The 21,272-nt window shown below is 43.0% G+C and overlaps 1 protein-coding gene across 5 annotated transcripts in view; it reads right to left on the reverse strand.

The window, feature by feature from the left end:
* STK33 (serine/threonine kinase 33) overlaps positions 1-21,272 on the reverse strand; it is a 1,543,521-nt gene that overhangs the window by 1,054,404 nt on the left and 467,845 nt on the right. For 4 of the 5 annotated variants that reach the window (XM_085648124.1, XM_085648123.1, XM_085648121.1 and 1 more), the window contains exons 4-5: positions 7,295-7,408; positions 6,424-6,528 (exon numbers count right to left, since the gene is read on the reverse strand). In XM_085648124.1, the coding sequence (XP_085504250.1) occupies positions 6,424-6,528; positions 7,295-7,408 (219 nt within the window). Of the gene's footprint in view, positions 1-6,423; positions 6,529-7,294; positions 7,409-20,976; positions 21,098-21,272 lie in introns of those variants that run through there. The other variant, XM_085648125.1, reaches the window with a different exon arrangement.

Consider the following 21,272-nt stretch of genomic DNA (forward strand, 5'->3'; position numbering starts at 1 on the left):
TGCCATCACCTTCGTGAAGACTCGTGGTGCGGTAGTAAGACCAAACGGGAGGACCGCAAACTGGTAGTGTTGCGACCCAACCGTAAAACGGAGATACTTCCTATGCGAATTCAGGATTGGGACATGGCAGTACGCGTCCTGCAAGTCGATCGACACCATCCAGTCTCCTTGCTGCAACGCTTGAAGAACCTGCGAAAGGGTCAGCATCTTGAATTTCTCCTGTTTCAGGTAAAAATTCAAGACTCTGAGGTCCAGGATTGGACGCAATCTGCCGTCCTTCTTGGGAATCAGGAAATACCGGGAGTAGCATCCCTGACCCCTTTCCTGCTCTGGAACCACCTCTATCGCACATTTTTGAAGCAAAGCCAGTACCTCCTCCTGCAGAAGAAGCAGATGGTCTTCTGAGCAGTAACCCTGGCAAGGAGGGTAAGGGGGAGGAAACTCCCGAAAGGGAAGGGCGTACCCATTCTCCACGAGGCTTAAAACCCAAAGGTCGGTCGTGACAGATTTCCAACCTCGCAGAAAGTGGGACACCCGACCCCCCCCACAGGTCTCACATGATCTAGGATGGGGGATCTAGGGCTGCTTCCCTGAAGCTTCATTGGGAGCAGAGGAGGCAGAAGATGAAGATGGGTTGCAGCCAGAACCTCTCCGTCCCCTTTGCCTTCCTCTATACGACCTATAGAGGGGATTCTGCTGCTGCTGTTGCTGCTAAGGTTGCCGGAAGGAATGAAATGAGGATCTCCCAAAGCCTCTGAATTTCTTAAGACCAAATCCCTTAGCAGGAGTCTGTAATCCTAAAGATTTCGCAGTTACCCTGCTATCTTTAAATCTTTGCAAGGCGGAATCATCCTTCTCGCCAAAATGTTTCTCTCCATCAAAAGGCAAGTCTACCAAAGTGGCTTGAACATCAGAAGAGAAGCCGGAAGAACGAAGCCGCGCTTGCCTCCTAGTGGCTATCGAAGATTCCATTATCCTTGCCACAGAATCAGCCGTGTCAAGCCCCGACTGAATTACCTGCCTTGCAGCAGCCTGAGTGTCAGTGACAACCTCCATAAAAGAAGCTTTCTCTCCTTCCGGCAGCTTAGGGGCTAACAACTTCATAGAGTCCATCAAGGCGTGAACGTAGCGCCCCAGCAAACAAGTGGCATTGGTCGATTTAAGCGCCATGCTTCCTGAAGAAAAGACCTTTCTGGCTGCTTGATCAGTCTTTTTAGAATCCCTATCCGCTGGAGTCTGAGGGAAAGCGCCTGAAGCATGCTTCGAGCATGAAGCCTGCACCACAAGGCTTTCTGGAGAGGGATGGGAAGAAAGAAAACTTGGATCCCCAGGGGCCACCCTATATCTCCTTGCCACCTGTCTGGAGACTGCAGGCGAAGAGAGTGGCTTACACCAAACGTCCATAACAGGCTCCAAGATAGCCTCATTAAAAGGTAACAAGGGTTCAACATTTGAAGTAGGCAAATGTAGGACTTCAGTAAGGAGCTTCGGCTTATACTCAGCAGAGGGTAACTGCAAGTCCAGCAACTCTGCGGCCTTCTTAATTACTAAATGATAGGGGGCCAGTTCTTGTGGCGGTGAAGATCTAGTAGATGAATGCTCCCACTCCGGAGTAGTATCAAGACCACTAGCATCTTGAATTCCTTCAAAGTCGTCAGAAGATGCATCCACCTCACTTTCTTCCACTTCCTCCCTATAACGCTCCTCTTCCAAGACCCTCTGGGCCTCTCTTCTGGAACAGATCCGAGGAACCGGCGTCGGCGGCACCATACACGGAGTCGGTGGAACCGAACGTGGAGTCGACAGCTTCGGAGTCGGCAGCGCCGGGTTCGGCGGCACCGGACGTGGAGCCGAGGGAGTCTGCTACGGCGTCGAGGAGGGCTCCGAAGAAGGCTGATCCAAACGAAGCAGAGATAGATCACCAGACGGCACCGGAAACTGCCACGAATGAGCCATCGGCAAAAAGGGCATAAATGGGGCCTGAGCATAATGCTGCGGCACTCCCAGGGTGTATGCCATAGGAAAGTATTTTCTACTGAGGATACTGCAGTACATGAGGAAATTAGGGAGCTTCATAACAAATAAGTCTCCCAAAGATGTCCACCAGAGAAAAAAAGATCCCAAATGTAGCACAAATATCACCCAAATGTAGCCCATGTATTTCCCAAGGGCAGCACTGTGCAAAACACTTACCTTTTCTGTTTTTCTGCAGTTTTATATAGTGCAGACTTGACCAAAAGGTATTGGAATGCTTTACATGAGCATCAGTTACATTACACAAGGACACATTTGTATTAATTTGTTTTTTTAAGAGTTTTATATATAGCACAAACTCGACCCGAAGATATCAGGTATCAGAGCGCTTTACATGAGCACTATTTTCGTTACAGATGGGCACATTCATTTCTGTTCGGCACGGGGAGATTAAGGGATTTGCCCAGAATCACAGGATGTCGAGGTAATACCAAAACTCGAACCTGGTTTACCAGTTGCAAAGTCTACAGCTCTGGCCATAACGCCACATCCTCTCCCACAAGTGTAACATATAATCAAGTTCAACTGGTTAAAAAAAATATAAAGATAGCAAAAATTTTATAAGTGCTTTGTCACTATTTGAGAACACTAAAAATATGTCCTCATTTTAGATTTTCAGAGAGCTACCCATAATTTCTATGGGAATAAGACCCTCTCATTTTTATAATTTCTAAAGGAAATGCTTAAGGTATTACAGTTCTGATTACATCAATATGGCGTCAGGCGTGCCACACTTTTGTAATAAATATAGAATGATAGCAATTTAATTGTTCATTAGAATACTGTTAAGGGGCAAGGAGGTCAGGAGAACAGACTCAAATAATTGAGGAGGGTACAGGCGGGAGGGGCAGCACAAAGGACAGTGGAGGGCAGGGGAAAAGGGGGTAAGGGCAACCAACCAACCATGCAGGACAGGCAAGAGAGTCTGTGCCAGTAGAACAGACCATTGAAGGAAGAGGCAGTGGTAGTACAACCATGCATGCCAACAGACCCGATTCAGGCAGGAGACTCCCAATGTTTTAAAGCTCAAAGGGCTTAATTTCATCGGTCTCCTGCCTAAAATCTCCTCTTTTTCAATGCAAGTCAAGGGGGAAAAACAATTCCCCAGGTTTTCTTAAAAAAAAACTCCCTCTTACCAAGTTAAACAGTTGGCAAGTATGGCACATTGGGTCACTGAGGGCAGGAGGAATGGGGTAGGCGACATGGACTCGGATAACAGAGGACAGGAGGGAAATGGGCAAGGACCACACTGACATTACAGGGCAGGCGTCAGGGGTTGCAGCAGCACAATACACCACACAGGGAAAGCAGAACAGCAGTGCAGTACAACGGACCATGGAAAGCAATAGGGAGGGGACAGGGCCATGCACATGGACAACAGAGAGAAGAGGGGAAACAGGCAACAGCAGTCAGCTGACCGTATCAGACAGACAGAGAAAGGACACTTGCAGCATAACGGACCATGAAGGGCAAAAGGGAGGGGGGCAGGGTCATGACTACAGACTAGACAAGGCAGGCGGGAGTGGGCACATGGAAAACGGAAGACAAAGGGTAAGGTGACAGAGCAAGAGCAGCAAGCTGACCATGGAGGGGAGGTGGGATGAGCATTGGAAGCACAGCACACCATGGAGGGCAACATTGAGAAAATAATGGCATACACACACGGGCAACAATGGGAATGTGGGAGGGGAGGTCAAGGGCAGCAAGCTGACAACACAGGGCAGGTGGGAGGGGCTGTGGCATCACAGAACACCATGCATGGCAAGCAGGAGGGTTAGTGGCAGTACAATGGAAATGGTGGGTAAGAAGGAGGGGGCAGGGACATGCACAAAGGACCATGGAGGACAGATTGGAGGGGCAGGACACAGACAAGAGAGGGCAGGAGAAGGGGCTTTACAACAGACCACAAAGGGAACACACAAGAAGCAGTTGCAGCACAACAGAGCATGGAAGGCAGAAGGGAGTGGCAGCTCGGAGAGGCAGTGGCATCTCAACAAAACACAGTAGATAGGAGGGGCAGTGAAACGTCCATGGACCATGGTGGACAAAAAAGATGGAGCAGGGGCATGCACACAGACAGAGGGCAGGGGAAGGAGAGTAAGGGTAGCAAGCTAAGCACAGAGGCTAAGCCAGAGGAAAATGATGGGGCACAGAATTGGGCAATGGAGAGCAGGAGGAGTGGGAAGGGACATCAAGCTAAATGGAGGGCAGAGGCAAAACATCAGGCCATGCAGAGCAGGAAGGAGGGGGATGGTGCATGGACTCGGACAACAGAAGGTAGGGAGGAGGTGGGTGGGGCAGCAAGCTAACTGTTCATGGCAGGCAGGAAGGGCCAGGTACTGCGTCCGACCCCTCCCCCCCCTCCCCCACTGTGCATTGTGATGGGCATCTTACTTAACATTAAAAAAAACTTCCTGGAAAAAAACAAAAGTTACAGGGACGTTACCGTTAGAAAATATAATTAAACAAACCTTACAAATTCACTAAAAAAAAACTAAGATTACAGGGAAGTTATAGCTCGGCTCAGAATTCACTTGCTTCAAAACAAGTGAAATTCAGCAGTTATAGTTACCTGAGCTTACTATAACTTATGCCCCTGCAATGCACTGCTTATGATCTCACATATTACATCACTCATGACTGGGATTTGCAGAGGGAACAATTTATGTCGGCTATTTTGATACCATGGTACCGAGTGATCTGACTAACTGGCATCAAAAAATTGAAAAAGGAGGGTGTACACACCATGACCCCCAGACTAATGTCTGGGAATACCAAAATGTCCCTCCCATAAGTCAAATAAAAAAATATTTGAGGCGCCGATACCACTGTACAAAAAACATAAGAGTCAGGTCATAGACCAGACCCTGTGCAGTGCTGGTTGGCTGCCTGCTGGGATGGGTGCAGGACCAACGCACTGCTGCACACGACAGAAGGCTGTTGCAGTGGAAGATTGGGTGTCTGTTGGGTGGTTGGGTGCCTGTGGGGTGGTTGGGTGCCAGGGCTGTCCAGCAGCCAACCCCCTACTGGACACAGCTAAAAGCCATGCAGAGCAGGGGGTAGGGTGCAGAGAATGGCTGTGTGACCAACCCTATGTTGACCACGGCTTAAGGCAGTGTACAGTGGGTACGATGGCCACAGGTTGGTCTACGGGGATGAGCTTTTGCTGGAGGTTGAATATGATTAAAAAAAACATTCATTGAATAATAAGGTTTAAAGTGACAATATAGTTGCCCACGACAATAACATCTTATCTTACGTTAAAAAAAACAGAAATTGATTGAAAAAAAATAAAGCTTAAAGTGATGTTAAGTGTTGAAATGAGATCAAAACAAACGTTTTAAAACCAAAAACAAATATTTTAACTACAGAGCGGTTTCCATATGACGTGGTAGAAGGAGTCTTATCAGTGGTAAATTCATGCCTGTCAACCTTTTGGCTTAAAATTGCGAGACATGCAAGTCTTTATGAGAGCAACAGTGTTGAGAACAATAGTGTACAAATTATTTCTGGAAGTTGTTCAAGATTTATAAAGAGGGTGATCATATTAAAGTCTATCGCTCTTGTGACACTTGACATCGAAAAAGCTTTCCATACACTGGATTGGAATTACACACAGGCTGCAAGTCATTTACTCTACACAATAGTATCACAAGCGAGCGCATGCTCGGCCCGAATGATTAGGCTTTTGTCTTTGTGGGTTCTCACAAAGAGAATAAGGCATGGATACCTTAGAATTGCCCCACAATTAGGCAAGCAAAGTCGTCCAAAGTATGATGGAAATAACCAGATCTGATTTTCCTGGCGCCTTATTCTGACCATGAGGCAATTGGATGATGTCTGCACAATTAAGCAGCCTTGTTTCGGAATCCTTTAAAAGGACAGGATCATTTACTTTCAGTTACCCAGAACTCCACTGAGATGAAATCACTGGAGAAATTTCCTTGCAGCGATTATGATTTCAGAGAGTACTTAAAGAAAGGGAACCACAAATAATCCAGATACCAATTAAATGAAGAAAACGTTACCCCTGGTGCAGAGCCCTAGATGGTCGCAAACACAACACTCCATACAGTCATTGAAACCAGTTATTTGTAACAAAGGAGGGAGAAAGAAATTTTGCCTCCGAAATAAAATGTCCAAACTATGCTTTCTAAGAGAGCAAGTCCCAAAAAGCCAATTAACTAGGTAGACAAACAGTGACGAACAAGTGAAGTAGAAGATGATGGGTGGATGAAATCTTGACAGTTTTCTGGTAAAGATTTCCATCCCACACAGTGGGAAGGAAGAGGCGTTGGGGGAAAGAGTAAGTCATTAGACAAAGGCAACAAAAACAGTTTTAAATGGTTCTAAATGCTGATTTACTGTGAAGCATCAAGTGATCCTTACCTTAGGAGTTTCAAAAACCTCTTCTAGATGTATTATGTGTTCGTGTTTCACAATTTTTAATATGCTAACTTCCCTTTCTAGCATTTTTACAGCTGAACTTCCAGCCTAAATGAACAGAAAGAATAATGCCTGTTAGAAATTAGAACTCGAGTAAAATAGCTACTACACAGATGACATAAAAAGTCTTCACACAACAACAGAGGCACCCTAACCTAAATAGGCTATAAAACCACTGATTTCTTAGGTTATATGATTTACATCCAAGAAGTTACTACAAATTCTAAACGTATTCTATCATTGTGCTTTACTCAAAAAACTCGTTATGTAATATTAGAAGTATTTCTTCACTGTTTCTGCATAATATTCGGACAGTAATTGTGGTGTTAGCATTAATTTCGGAAAACGCAGAGATTATATATCTGGAATAACAGGAATAAAACTCCAAAACTCTAAATCCAAATTTTACAATGGAATCTGATAGGTTCCAAGTAAAAATAAACCACCGTCTGTCAAAAGAATAAGTTCAAGAAATACCACAAATTGTTTGGAAACTTGGACAGGTGTGCACCCCAATCCATTTCTTGCCTTACTCAGTTGCCATTTTTGCATAGATAGCTTCAACAAGTAAATTGTTTTGCATTCCATTATGAAACACCTCGTCATTCAAAACAACTATAATCGTTCTAGTCTACTAAGGCATTTTTCAGCATGCCTTTGTATTGCCAGAAACTGGCATATTGTATTGAACAAATATTAGAGCAAAGGAAGCCCGTAGGCACGCCATACGTTATTCCAGAAACAGAAGTAAGAGCTAGAAATTTAAAAAAAATCGATGATTAAAGTGCATACGACAAGGGAACAGAATATTTACCTTTTCTCTATTTACTTTTTTAATTGCCCATTTTAGGTGAGTTTCTTTGTGTATTGCTTCTACCACCACTCCAAAACTGCCTTGTCCAAGTCTCTTTCCAAAATTGTAGATTTGCTAGGAAAAGGAAAAATTACTTTATTACAACATGCATAGTTTCAGAACTCGATTGACGCCTCGAGAATGCCTTACATTTAATAAACACTCAAGTAAGCATTGTGTTGATAAACACGAGGATAAAGCAGTGACATATTTAAAATGATAAATGAGCACATTTAATATAAACAGGAAATATGCAAAGAAGAGGACTAACAATTCGAATTGTGTAAAACAAACAAAATACCATTAGAGACAGAAACGCAGACTGCGCCAAGTAAAAAGATCTTCATGGTACCGAAAATAGAGAGAAAGAAAATATCAAAATGGGCATCAAAAACATGAGAAACCAGTCTAAAGTTGTGTCGGGCATGTTCAGAATGATGAGGCTATTTTGAAAAATGTGATGTCCCAACGAAATAAACAAGCTACAAACCTTTGGTAACGCTTTTTCTGGTAGATACAGTTTCAACCTGCAGATTCCTCATCTTTTAAATATCCCAGGTGTTAGTCGAGATATGGACATCTTTCAATGGCTCCCCCACACCTGTACGGGGTGTTGGCTCCACGTTAGAACTGAACGCAGCTCCTTGTGACATCACTGGAGTCATAAAGTGCTCCAGTCAGCGTGCTGACATCAGATGTCAAAGATTTAGCACTCCTTTGAGGCGAAGAAATGAAACCAACATCCTAACCAGATAGGTGCGGTTGTCATTTATTGTTAGAATACATAACAATAGGACTTTTAATCTTAGAGCTATGAAACTGGGAGGTGGGTGGGCAGGTGAGGAATCTGCGGGTAGATAAGAGTATCCACCAGAATCTGTGTTATCAAAGGAAAGTAACTTGTTGTTCTAATGGATACTTCTACCTGCTGGATCCCTGCCTTTTGAATTTATTCTGCTAGCAGTCTCTATGTGGAGGTGGATGCATGGGAGGTTATACCAAAAAACTCTGTAGAGCGGAAAGACAAAGTAACCATCCCACCTCACTTCAAAATTTAAACAGTGTTTCGCAAAAGTGTGAAGGGTTAACCAAGTTGCCGCTTTGCAAATATCTGCCACTGGCACAGCTCTCGCCAGTGTTGATGTTGAGGACTTTGCTCTGGTAGAATGAGTTCAAATAGTTTCTGGAGGATCCTTGTGCACATTGGAGCACACGATTATTCATCTTGAACTAATTTGTTTGTGGATTGCCTTAACTAGTTGGATGTGGAGAGGGATTGAATGTGGAAAGGGTAATGCATTGCCCCAAGTGTAAAGGAGTAACCACTTGTGGCAGGCAGGTTTTCGACACCAGATCATCAGGGAAGGAGGTGAAGAAAGGTCTTACACACAAGGCTTGTAATTCACGTACTCAACATGCTAAAGTGATAGTAATTATTTATTTTATTTATTTATAAAGTTTTATATAGCACAAACAAGATCCCGAAGGATATCAGAGCGCTTTACAAAAGGATGGAAGGAAGGACATAAATGCAATATCAACATCATGTAAGAATAAGAAAACAGGAATAATCGCATAATTACAAGACAAATGAGTCAAGGAGAGTTATACAATAAATAGGTATATAGCGGGTTACGAAGGGGGGCACACTATGCGGTAAAGATGAGCAGCAGCAAAATGATGGTACAATGTTGTAGGATCAATGGCTTCGAGCAGGTGTGCCTAGCCCAATTAAGGTAAGAATGTATTCATTAGGAATCTTTTAGCTTCCAGTTTGAAAGCCGTAGTTGAGGAGATTCTGAGTACTTCCGGTGGCAGAGAGTTCCAAATCCTTGGGGCAGCGCCGAAGAAGGCTTGGTGACAAGTTCTCTTTTTGCTATGGTTGAATGGTTTCAAGAGGAAAGTGTAAGCGCTTCTTGAGGCTTTACCACCACAAGATAATTCAAGCTTTTGTGCTAGGTACCTGGGAGTTTTGAGATGCAGGGCTTTGTGCGTCAGAACAGCAATCTTTAACTGAATTTGAACTTCGTAGGGCAACCATTTAAGAGATTTTAGGACTGGGTAATGATTTCAAACGCAAATTCACTAGCTATTATTAATATTCGATCCTGTTCCATTACTTGCCTTTGGAAAATGAACCGTATGAGTAAATGAGAATATTTCCTCAACAAATATGTTGATAGATTTAGGAAATGGCACGGTGTCAATTAAAATAAAAACTTTTAGAGTAAATATCTTGTATGCAAATGACAAGGTAAGCTATTATGTGTAAGACATGCAGCCTGCCATTGGTTTAACAGATACAAGGCTCTTTTACCGAACGATGCCCATCGCAGACTGTAGTCTGATGTAGCTTGTGATGACGTTTCCAGGTACTGATTCTGTAGCTTATCTTAATTCTAGCCGATCCGGCACAAGCTTAGGTAAGGATTTTCACCTACTTTTGCTTAAACTGTCTTAAGCACTGTGACACGCAAACCATTTCAAGTTGCTAGATTTAGTTTTTTTTAAATAGAAAACGACTACACAGTAAGCAGATGAATAAGGTACCTTTGATTTAAATGATTCATTTGAACAAACTCTTCTCATGCAGATATATAGATATGGAAAAATCGATTTGTCTGGACATTTTGGTTATAAAAGACATCCACCATCTTATGTAGGAGATTCCTGAACTGGAGACAAAAGACTGAAACTCGTTTAAAATAAAAAGTGCCCCGTAGAATGAAATACAGAATTGTTTCTTTAAGGTCAAGCTATCTGTTTGCGAAAAGGCGTATTGTCAGCTTACAGCAGGCTTACCCATTGCTTACCGTTGGTTAACTTCATTGTCACACTCACTTGATTGCTTTTTATTCTTTAGCTTGTGTGGGATTTCCTTCTTCTTGTGTTTGTCCCTCCCCTGGAGCATGGCCTTTTTACATGTGTCCCTCCAATGCTTACTTTTCAAGTATTTTCAGTGTTTTGGTACAGCACTCAATGAGAGTGCATGTGTTTGTTGGCTGGCTCCCTCATGTACCTTTCTTCCCACTTTCCCCATGCTCCACTCTCTCACACCGGTGCTTCTCCCCTACCCACCTACATGTGTTCGCCCTAATGTGCTTTTTCCCAGTGTGATCGACATTCTTCCCTCTCTACCATGTGCTTCTCTTAGCAGTGTTGCTTCTCCCATTCGCGCCCTCCATCTTGCTTCTGCCCTCCGCCCCCTACTGTTACTTTGACGCCTCTATCCTCCATGATGCAAGACCAATCCAGGCCTTGGAGAAAGAAAAAACATTTCCACAATGCGTTATTTTTTAAATTACCAAACTAACTTAGATCTACATATGATATATAAATATATATATATATATATATATATATATATATATATATATATATATATATATACACATACACACACACATACATATATTTTTTTGGGTGAAGGAAAGACCTATTGGATTTGCTAATATTTGTTCTAGTGAGGTGACAAGATAAATTGACACCAACACAATCCACAAGTATCTGATGGCATCAGCTCAGCTTTTAATTGCCACTACATGTTCTGAACCAAAATGCACTTGTGTATACCACATTCCAGAGGATTGAATTTCCACCTTCATCACTCAAACGTATGGTTCTATGGGATACCATACACCTCCATTCTTCTGCAATTCAGTTACTGCACAACTCGGGATACAACACCCCCTTCTCTCAACATAAAAGGAGAAAGTATTTTGAGAACACTACGACATCTACAACACAAAATACAACGCACAGAAAAGCTCAAATCACAAACTCAGCTTAAGTCTCTGCCCCAATATCATAAACAGAAGGGATACCAATGATTGTTGTGTAGTTTCTACAAGTCAGTAGGAACTGCGCCTTTGTGGACGACAAACTTCTGGATGGTGCCAGACTAATTCTGTGCCCCCCCCGCAGGATGTGTTGTCACATAGACCAGCTAGCTTAAAATACCACCATAAGACCCCCTAACATAGGCAGAGAGCAAGAGGTTCTGGCTACAGCTGAACAACCCTGTTTCCTCAGGAATCATGGTGACAGATCTAGAATGTTTGGCTCATCCACTTGTGCTCTCTTTTGCTCACAGAAATAGAGGGAGGTTTTCAATGTTTATTGAATCAACGTGATTCTTAAACAAAATATATGTGCAGCAGTGATCAATAGACAGAAGCAGATGAAAGATTTGAGAAGTAGCAGGACAGTGAACAATACAAAAAGGTCCACCATCATGCTGAAATAACATGTATGCAAGCATATAAAATTATGACAATCTGGCCTACTCCTACAACGCAGACCGTAACCTGCATGTCTAGGGTATATGTTTATGTTCTTTCAAGAATCCCCTTACTGGATGATCCAACCCCATTACCTGATGGGTAAGAATGTAGGACCCTGTCTTGGTCATGTATTGGACACCCCTCACAGAGCTGTTAGTCAGCTGCTGGGCAAAAGCATCAGCCTGTAGAGACCTCTCGATGTCCGCAGAAGTGCCTCCTCTGACTACACCCGGAAACAGATGTTTATTTATAGAAACAGGCATCCCTGCCTTGGGCTGAGTTTATGATCAGGCTGCCACGGTTTGTGTGCTACAGATAGCTGTTTCGCCATATGGATGAAATCAACACATTTGCACAACGTAAGTGTAAGGCCTTGTACATAGTGACAAAGCAATACAATAATGACTCGTGTAAACAAGGTTGGTGTTTCTAGAAACTAACCCAAAGTGTCACAAATACAAATTTGTGTCAAAAGTCGACGTGACCAGTGGAGGCAACTTTAGGAAAAGTCCTGTGTTCATGTAAAATGGCACGGTTTCCTTCTAGGTCTAACTGGGCCACATGACATGATGATACTCATCAGCAAGAGTCTCAAAAAACAGCCATCAAATCAAAATGAAATTTTGGGCATTTCGCTTTCAAACTAAGACACAATATTATGGAAATACCAAACCAAGACATCACAACCAGCAGACAACACCACAGCGTCTTCCAATCTAAAGAACTACAGAAGAGGTTAGATATAACCTTTAGCAGTGGCAATTGTACATCCTTGTTGGGCTTCTGCAGAGAAGATGCGACCTTCCTTCCCCTTGTTTGTTGATATACCACATCATAGTTGTACTATCAATTGGATTGGATTGGATTTGTTATTTATATAGCGCAACGAATGCCGAGGCGTCTTGGCGCTGACTGTGATGAGTGGTTAATAGAACCTGAACAGGTTTTAATTTTTGGCAAATAGCCAGGTTTTTAATTTCCTCCTAAACCTCATCCGGTTGACATCGCAGAGTAGATGGCATCTGGTTCCAAAGTTTTGCCGCGCAAAAAGACAGTGTGCGGCACCCCCACCTTACCTTACGTATTTTTGGGACACAGACAAAACCCTTCGTAGAGTTCTAGCAGGGAGATACCTAATAAAAAGTTTCCGCACCTCCCCAGAAATACCACCATAAAGGGCCTTATGCACCAAACACAGAGCCTTAAAATTAGCTCTTTGGTGGACGGGGAGCCAATGTAATGCTCTGATGGCTTCTGAAGTGGGATGGCCCTTAGGAAGGTTCATAAGTAGCCGGACCATCTGATCACAAAGGGAAGAAAGGAGGGCCTTGAGAGCTAGGCGTGCCCCTGCAATTCAAACAGACTTATGTGTGTAGTCTGTTCCCCTGGTGACCAGAGAGACCTCTGATGTGCAGGTCCTCCAGTTGAGTATCTAATCCCCGAGAGGAGACATCAGTTATCACTGTTGCTACTGGAGGAAAAGGGTGAGACAGCTTCCCATGAGAAAGGCTGCTGCTCACACTCCACCATTGCAGATCCACAGCAGGGTCCCTAGGGACCTTGACACCGACTTGTAGATCTCCATTGTGTTGGAACCACTGGAGGGCCCTCATGTACCAGTGTGCATGGGTGACTAACAGAATGAAGACTAGCAGACTTTGCAGGCATGAGACTTTTAGGACTTGAATGATTGCTCTATTGTGAAACATTAGGAATCATACCTTGAATGTTTTGAATCCTCTTTGGAAGAAAGAAGGCTCGACTCACCTAAGTGTCCATTACGGACCCTTTTTAACACGTTGCACCGAGATTGCATCAGGTAAGATTTGGGCTTGTTGATCGAAAAACCCAGGTCGAACAACAATTGTGTTATCACCTGCAAGTGATGATACACCATCTCAGGAGACTTGGATTTGATAAGCCAGTCGTTGTAGTAAGGGAAAACAACAGATTCACGTTTGTTCGAGATGAGCCACTACCACCGTCACCAACTTCATGAAGGCTCGTGGTGTGAAAGTGAAGCCAACCAGAATGACCACAAACTGATAATGTTGTGTTATGACCATGGAGCGGATTAGTTTCCTGTTAAACTGCAGGATTGAGATGTGGAAGTATGCATCCTGCAGACAGACAGACACCCTCCAGTTTTCTGCTTTCAGCACTAGCAGAACCTGAGCTAGGGACATCATTTTAGGCTTTTACTTTTTGAGGAGCCAGTTCAAAATCCTGAGGTCCAGGATTGGGCAAAGATCGCTATCCTTCTTGGGGCTTTTAGAAGTACCAGGAGTAGTATCACTGATCCCCTTTCCTGCTTCGGAACTAACGCCTCCGTACCCTTTAGGAGCAAGGATTGTACTTTCTGTTGAAGGATAGGCAGATCTCGCAAGAATACTTCTGGCTGGGGAAGGATAAGAGAGGGAGATGGTTGAAAGGGTAGGGCATACACCCTTTCTACAATTTTCAAGACAAAAAGGTCTGAAGTAATGGCCCTTAATGCTTGCGGAAAAGAGGAAACCCGTCCTCCAATGGTTTGAGAGTTTTGAGGCAAGTTGAACTAGTGCTGCTTCCCTGCAGAGGCTGTGAAAGAGGAAGAGAGGAGGGATATAAGGGCAGGGCACACTGTCTTTCTTTGCCCTGTCCTCTGTAGCTCTTGTAGAGGGGTTTTGATTGCTGCTGTTGGTGGGTATATTCTGTCGCCCATGAAAGGAAAAACCTCTACTGAATCCTCCAAACTTCAATTGTCTGGGTCTCCGGATTGTGTTTACAGACCTTGCACCTGATTTGCTAACTCTGAATCTTTCTAAAGCTGAATCAGCTTTAGCAACAAAGAGTCCAGAGCCATCACAGAGTAAGTCCATGAGTTTTGTTTGGACATCTTTAGAAAATCCTTAGTTTCTTAACAAGACAGGTCTACGCAGGGTGACAGGGGCCCATGATTCTTGCAGTATTGATGCCCAATTGGATAATTTGCAGCCCATTCTGATGGTCTAGACAGGAAGGATCCGGGGGTTAATTGGGTGGAACAGGATAGTGGTACCACCAGGTTTTCAGGAGTACAATGTGAAGATAGAAAGCTAAGGTCTTCAGGAGCTGGTTTGTAGCAATGGGAGATGGATCTGGGCGCTGCGGTGGAAGTTGTTGGTATCTCCCAGATGGCCAATGTGGGTTCTGTTAAGGCTTTGTTAAAGGAAAGCAATGGTTCGACAAGTGGGAGGTATTGTTAAGGACCTCTGTCGGGATGTATGACCTACATTTTGTAGATAATAGTAGGTCTAGCATGTCAACTGCTTTTTGTATGACAGAGTACTACGTGGTGACCTCCGGAGGTGAAGACCAATTGGGGATCGTTGCTCCCACTTGTTGACATCTGGATCCATTTGTTCTTGATCCAGTGCATCCAGATCCTCCTGTGGGTCGAAATCCCTGAAGAAGTATCTACTGTATTCTATCAGTCTCTGCAACTCTCTTCGAGAGTTGTGTACAATATGTAATGTGTCTGAGTGGAGACGTTCCAATGGAGTGTCTTGTGGAGTCGGCATATTTGGCACCGGAGGGGTTCTTCTTGGTGTCTGTGGGGTTGTTTGTGGCACCAATGGTGTGGCTTGCAGCAACACAGGGGAAGACTGCAGCGCAGGAGGAAATGTATGGCCCTGCACCAACGACAAAGAAGTTGGACTAGCTAGTGGCGGTGGCATCATTTTAGGCATCAGCTGCACTGGATTTGTCCAATACACCTGAGGTAATCACAGGAACGGAGTGAAGGGCACCGATTGATAAGGCATCGGGAAGCCACCCAAGGAGTAGACCATTAGTCCTATGGGCCCAGCTAGCGGGCCACATGGGAGCATAGCTCTATAAAATATTTAAAACATTGTGTTCAAAAAGAGAGATAGATTTTGGTATGTTGGATATGTCTCACCTGACTGAGACCTCGGAGTCAGAGCCACAGCTCATACAGAACTAGGCGCCAAGCCGAATTGAGGCCCAAGACCAGATGGGTTGGCTGCGCCGGCTCCGACATATTCGCTAGAGTAGGATCTTCTAGGTTGTTCTTGCTCCAATTGTTGAGGAAATGGCAAAGCTCTTGGTGGCATTGACTTCTGGATATGTGACGCCATGACTAGTGTCTCTTCTTCTTTTTGGGCTTTCTCTTCAATGATTTGGACGATGATCGGGATGGAAATTTGGATCTTGGATGAGATCTTAGGCACCCCAAACGTTTATCCCTTCCTCTGGCCGGGAACGTTTTTGCTTCACAATCTTTGCGAGCCTTTGGATGTATCGGTTGACAGGAACTGCAGGTTTCTATGCTGTGGTCATACGGTTCGATTCCAAACCAGTTAAGTGGAACATGATAAAGAAAAGCTGCAGGTATATATTGTAAAATGAGAGAAGTCTTTGAATAACGACACTAATGTGAGGATATGTGGAGAGCTTAGGATCATGTTGATTACGCAGAAAAAAGGAAACTGCGTCAGCACGCCAGCGGGAGTGCTATACGGCTCCAGTGAGGTCACAAGGAGCAGCATGTGGCACCAAGGTGGAGCCAGGCCCCCTACTGGAGTGGGAGAACTATGGAAAAGATTGAGGATCTGGACTGATGTCTGTGATATTTAAAAGGAGAGGAATCTGCAGGTAGTACTATTAATCAGAATCAAGTTTTGAAAATGGGATGCTGAATACATGTTAGGAGAAGGAGAGGACCAGCTCAGCTAAGAGATGTGAAGATTCAAAAGAATGTTGCTTTTTTAGGTCTGGTCTGCTAGACCATGCATATGCTGTCAGTTAAGTGACATATTATTAGCTTACAATGGGCTTAGAGCCTGCCCATTGCTTACAATTGATTGGGCTCATATTCACTCTTATGACTTGTTTCCTATTCATTAGAGGGTGTTGGCTTTCCTGCCTCATCATACATTTGGCCCTTCCCTGGAGCATGGACACATTACTTGTGTCCTTCCACTACTCCCTTTTCTGTTACTCTGTTGTTTAAGAACTTTATGAGAATGCATGCTTTCACACTCATGTGCCACTCCCCCTTCACCATGCTCACTTGTGTTACTATTTTGCTGCCAATGTGTGTCTATCCCACCCTTGTCTGTGATGCCCTCATGTCCCCCATGTTGCTTTTTCACCCATTTCCTCCTCCCTCTTTCATATTGTGCTCCCTCTCGTCCGTTTACTCCCTCTAACATTCCTCTCTTTGTTTGCATCCTCCACCAGCACCCTCCATGTTCTTTCCCCTCACCCACGTCCGTATGGCTTCACCACCCTCTAGCTTCCTGAGCACTCCGTGGTTTAACCCAGACCCCAGCCCCTTCATGTTGCTTCCTTCACCTGTGCTACTTCTATGCTTTTGTATACTGTCCATTTTGGATAAGCAAACAAAAAGGAAAAAAAGCTCATGTCATTTTGCAAGCCCACACCTGCTTCATGCGAGTGGCTACAAATTGACGAAACCGGCTGAGTCATAGTTTTTTTTTTTTTTTAAAGCAACACGGCACAGCACAACAAATGCTTTAGAGCAGGGCTAGAACCATTGGCACAGCCAATAAGTCACAATCGTGAGACATATAGGCTTTGCCAATTCTGGTTTGTTGTAGACAATTGCTGCAGATGCGCTGGCCATAGTAGAGCGGGTTTCTAAAACATAACCAAATACATCTAAAATTATGTCATGAATGTCCACGCATCCATAGTGGCTTTCTTCGATACTTTTTGTAATGTTTTCACAAATGCCATTCAAAGGTGGCCACAGTGGATACATGTGCATCTTATCTGCAGAGGCTAACTTTTAATGCATTTTAATTAGTTTTAATGTATAGCATTAAAATATGGCTATTGTGGAAGCGTGCATCTGTGGTGGCCATCTTTGTATGGAATTTGATAAAAGAAACCTAAACCATTCCTAGATGCCCACACGACCATCCAGAAATGGTAAAAAAAAAAAACATTTTAAGATGGTTGCCTAGCAATAGCGAAGTGGGTAAAAAAAGTAAATTAAATAAATAAGGGGCTAGGGGGCAAGAGAATACTAGGTGGGTGAAGGAGGGGGTCAAGAGAAAGGATTGGGGGAGGAGGTGAACCGTGGAGAGAGAAAATAGTCCATCCTGTGAACTGCAACTAAGGTCTGATGGTAGCAGTGGGAGGATACATCATAAAACTAAGACCGAGATGCTCCTGGGCAGGACAAACAAAAGGCTAGAGAGGCAAGTCATTGAATCAGGATCAAAGAAGTGAGATAGACAACAAAGCTATCCATTCATGAGCAAGGGGCTGATCCAAGTTCACTTGTAAACATATCTTATGGATTGGAAACAATAGGTCTGCCTACAAACAGGTAAATCCGAGACCTACAAAGGATAAAAGAGCTGGAGACGATGCAGTGTAGGGACAGGTCATTTAACAAGGAGCCAGATCGCATTGGTTCTCGCCAACTCCTTCAGAATACCATTAAAAGTAGGTAATAAAGTGAACGCAGTAACTTTGCAAGACATGCTTTAGAGTGTAATATGTGTGTGTGTATACATATATATATAGTTTAATGCTGCGGCACAATTGTGCTAGAAATTATAGATTACACTGCATGACATGATACCAGTGCAGTGCAAGTTTGAATCAATACAAAATGTTTTTCATTTGGCCAGTCGATCTAAACGTCAATGCAGAACTACCTTCCAGAACAGGTGAAATTGGGGTAGAGGTACCTATTACATGGCCCCTAGAAATCATAAAATGAATAAGAGGTGGCAACGATGATGGCAGTTGTAGAAACTATTGAGTAAACCACTGAGGACCACAAAGAGGACTTAGAAGTCATCCTGGTTCTGGTCCAATGACACAAGGAGGCAAAACATTATCCTATCCTTTGGAAAGGTATTCGTTGCTTGAGATGACATAGTAGGGTATGCTGGAGGCATGAGAGTCATTGAGAAGATATGGTCAACTTTAGGGAGACAGGTTCAGTTTCCACCATGAAGTACGTCCTCTTCAATTTATGGTGCAGAATAAAGGTGGTGAAAGAGGGGGTGCGGCCAAAGACTTGGAACTAAAATGTACTCTTGCCTTGAGTGACTTGAAAGTTATTTTCCTTTTGTATTGCCCTCTTTCTAAGTTTATTCACCTGTTTGAGGACCAGGTTCGCCATGTGAGATTCACAGCGAGGGCCAAGACAGCCACCAGAAAATTATTGTCCTCATTTTCCTTAAGGGAGTCATATTTTTAACCTAGATAATTTTAAGTCTCTTTAGCAAGACACTACAGTAACCACTCAAACTGTGTATACCCTTCTGCTCAGGATGCCGCTGATTCAGATCCACCCAACTTACCTTCTAGCACAAATTTAGATTCACAAAGGAATCTGAGTGGCTACCACAAATGCCAGAGAGGCTACCACAGAATTAAGACAGCTTGCCATAACGGGCAAGAAAGACAGAGCACAGGTCAAAGCACAGAAAGGGCAGAACGACGAACAAGCGAGAGCGGAAGAATCGAAAGTATGAAGAGTGAGTGAGAGCAAGAGGACAGCAGAAAGACAGCGAGAGAGGAGTAACGCAGCGAGGAGGGGCATCGAGACAGAAGGCAAGGTCCAAAAGAGCCTTAGATTGGTAAGTAGGAGCTGGGGCCTAGGCACAGTGGAGGAAAAAGACTGTACTGATAGAAAAGAAGAGGAATCCTGACTAGGAGAACCTTTGAATGGTTAGGAGTGATGTGAATGGCACCCACTGGAATTCTTTGGCTTCTGGGTGCTAATAATCCCTCCCCGAACCTTGATAAGAAGTTCCAGGTGAAATAAAGTTGATGGAACTAAGGATGAATTCTTTTTAGGGTGTAACCTGATGCTTATAGATAACTTATCATCTTGGGTGCCTAACGAACTGTAGGATAACTCAGTAGGGGCCTGATTCCCAAGCAGAACTTTGTAGTACGTAAAGTCATACTACAGTAATACTACATACTTATTACAAAATGCAATTCACAAACCAAGGGGTGGGGATTTCCACCTCTCTCTCTCCTATCTATAGGGGGATCTCCGCAAATGTAAGTTTATTTCATGATAATAAATGCTGGACAACCAATGGAAGGAGTGGTTAAATGGACTAATAAAGGTGAGATGTTTAGGAAATGTAACAGGAAGTTAAGAGAGGGATAAACTACACACCCATAAAAGAGTAAGCCCACTGCTATCCTCAAACTACTCATCTAAAGTTACTGCATAAATGTCACAAAACAGTAGTAAATGTACTACAGGCCACCCTTGGTGTACATCAAACACACTGTAAACAAAAGGAACGTACGGCTGACCACAGTTAAGCACACCAAATCCAAAATCAATACACAATTTTTAAAAAGGTGCAGAAACACGTCCAGAGCATGCCGTACTTTTGCTCCACTGGAAAACCAGATATACAAACTTTTTTACAAAAAGACGGTGCACCAAGGGAAAAGTCTTTTCACTAAATCCAATTTGTTGTTCTTTTATTTTCATTCAATTTTCAAAAAACAGACTCAGCCAACGCGTTTCGTTCTCTACGAACTTCGTCAGGGCTGTGAAAAAACATAGATAAAAACATACATATGTATAAAACACATAAAATACACCATGAAACACAACAAACTACATTGCCAATACTACATAGAAAAGTGACATCATTACATGTTACCATATAGAATAGTAAACACACCTCAACGAACATATAAATTCAATTTCAAATTTGACAAATACATATATTACATACAAAAGATGAATCAAAAAAATATTGCATTTACATACACATATATAAAAACCAAAAACAACATACATATTAATCAAACACATATAAATCACAAAAGGTTTAAAAACACCACAGAACACACCTATATATTCTGCTTAGTTTCACGGACAGGACTTAGTGCGTTCCGCCCACCTACATGCACTGTCCAATGTTATATAGAGAGAACTCCTTTTAGTCAATTCATAATTGTGAAAAAAACCCTAAAGAATAATCAATAATCAGGTATATTAATAGAGTTAAAAAAAAATATATAATCCCTTTAATACCGAAGACACTACCTCAAATAGAAGATGATCCATAAAGAAAAAGAAAAAAAGAAAAATCTATAAAGAGAAAGAAAATAATAAAGAAATCAAGATAACAATTCTTACCATAGATTGTCTCCAAGGAGCGGCCACCATATATTCCAAAAGAAACCCCGCAGTCCTTAAAATGTAATACGGATGTATGTGATCTAATGCGAATAGTAGTATTACAAGAAAAGAAAAAAAGACGAATTCCATTAAGGCCTATTGCGGGCATGGCTATTCACATTCTCCTCAAGTAGCCATTTGATTCATACATAAAATGATGACAAAAATCTTACCTCTGTAAATATAGAGGTTCTTGTTGAGATATCACCGGCTAGTCCAACAATCAATTAATCGAAACCTTTTCGTCCGATTTCTATGTTTCAACGGAAAGAAGTAAAACGACCTTGTTGTCGTATATTTATGCCTACAGTACAGGCTCCATCATTCTAGAGACGTAATAAAAAACACACAAGGTGTCAAAGGAGTCCACTATAAAAATGCTCTAATATTACAAAATAAAGTAAAAGCTATAGTTATCACCATAATACATTGGACCGCTTTAAAGACCGGAGGGTCCCACTTAATTATG

This window comes from Triturus cristatus, chromosome 3_2 (genome assembly GCF_964204655.1).
Source record: "Triturus cristatus chromosome 3_2, aTriCri1.1, whole genome shotgun sequence".
NCBI lineage: Eukaryota > Metazoa > Chordata > Amphibia > Caudata > Salamandridae > Triturus > Triturus cristatus.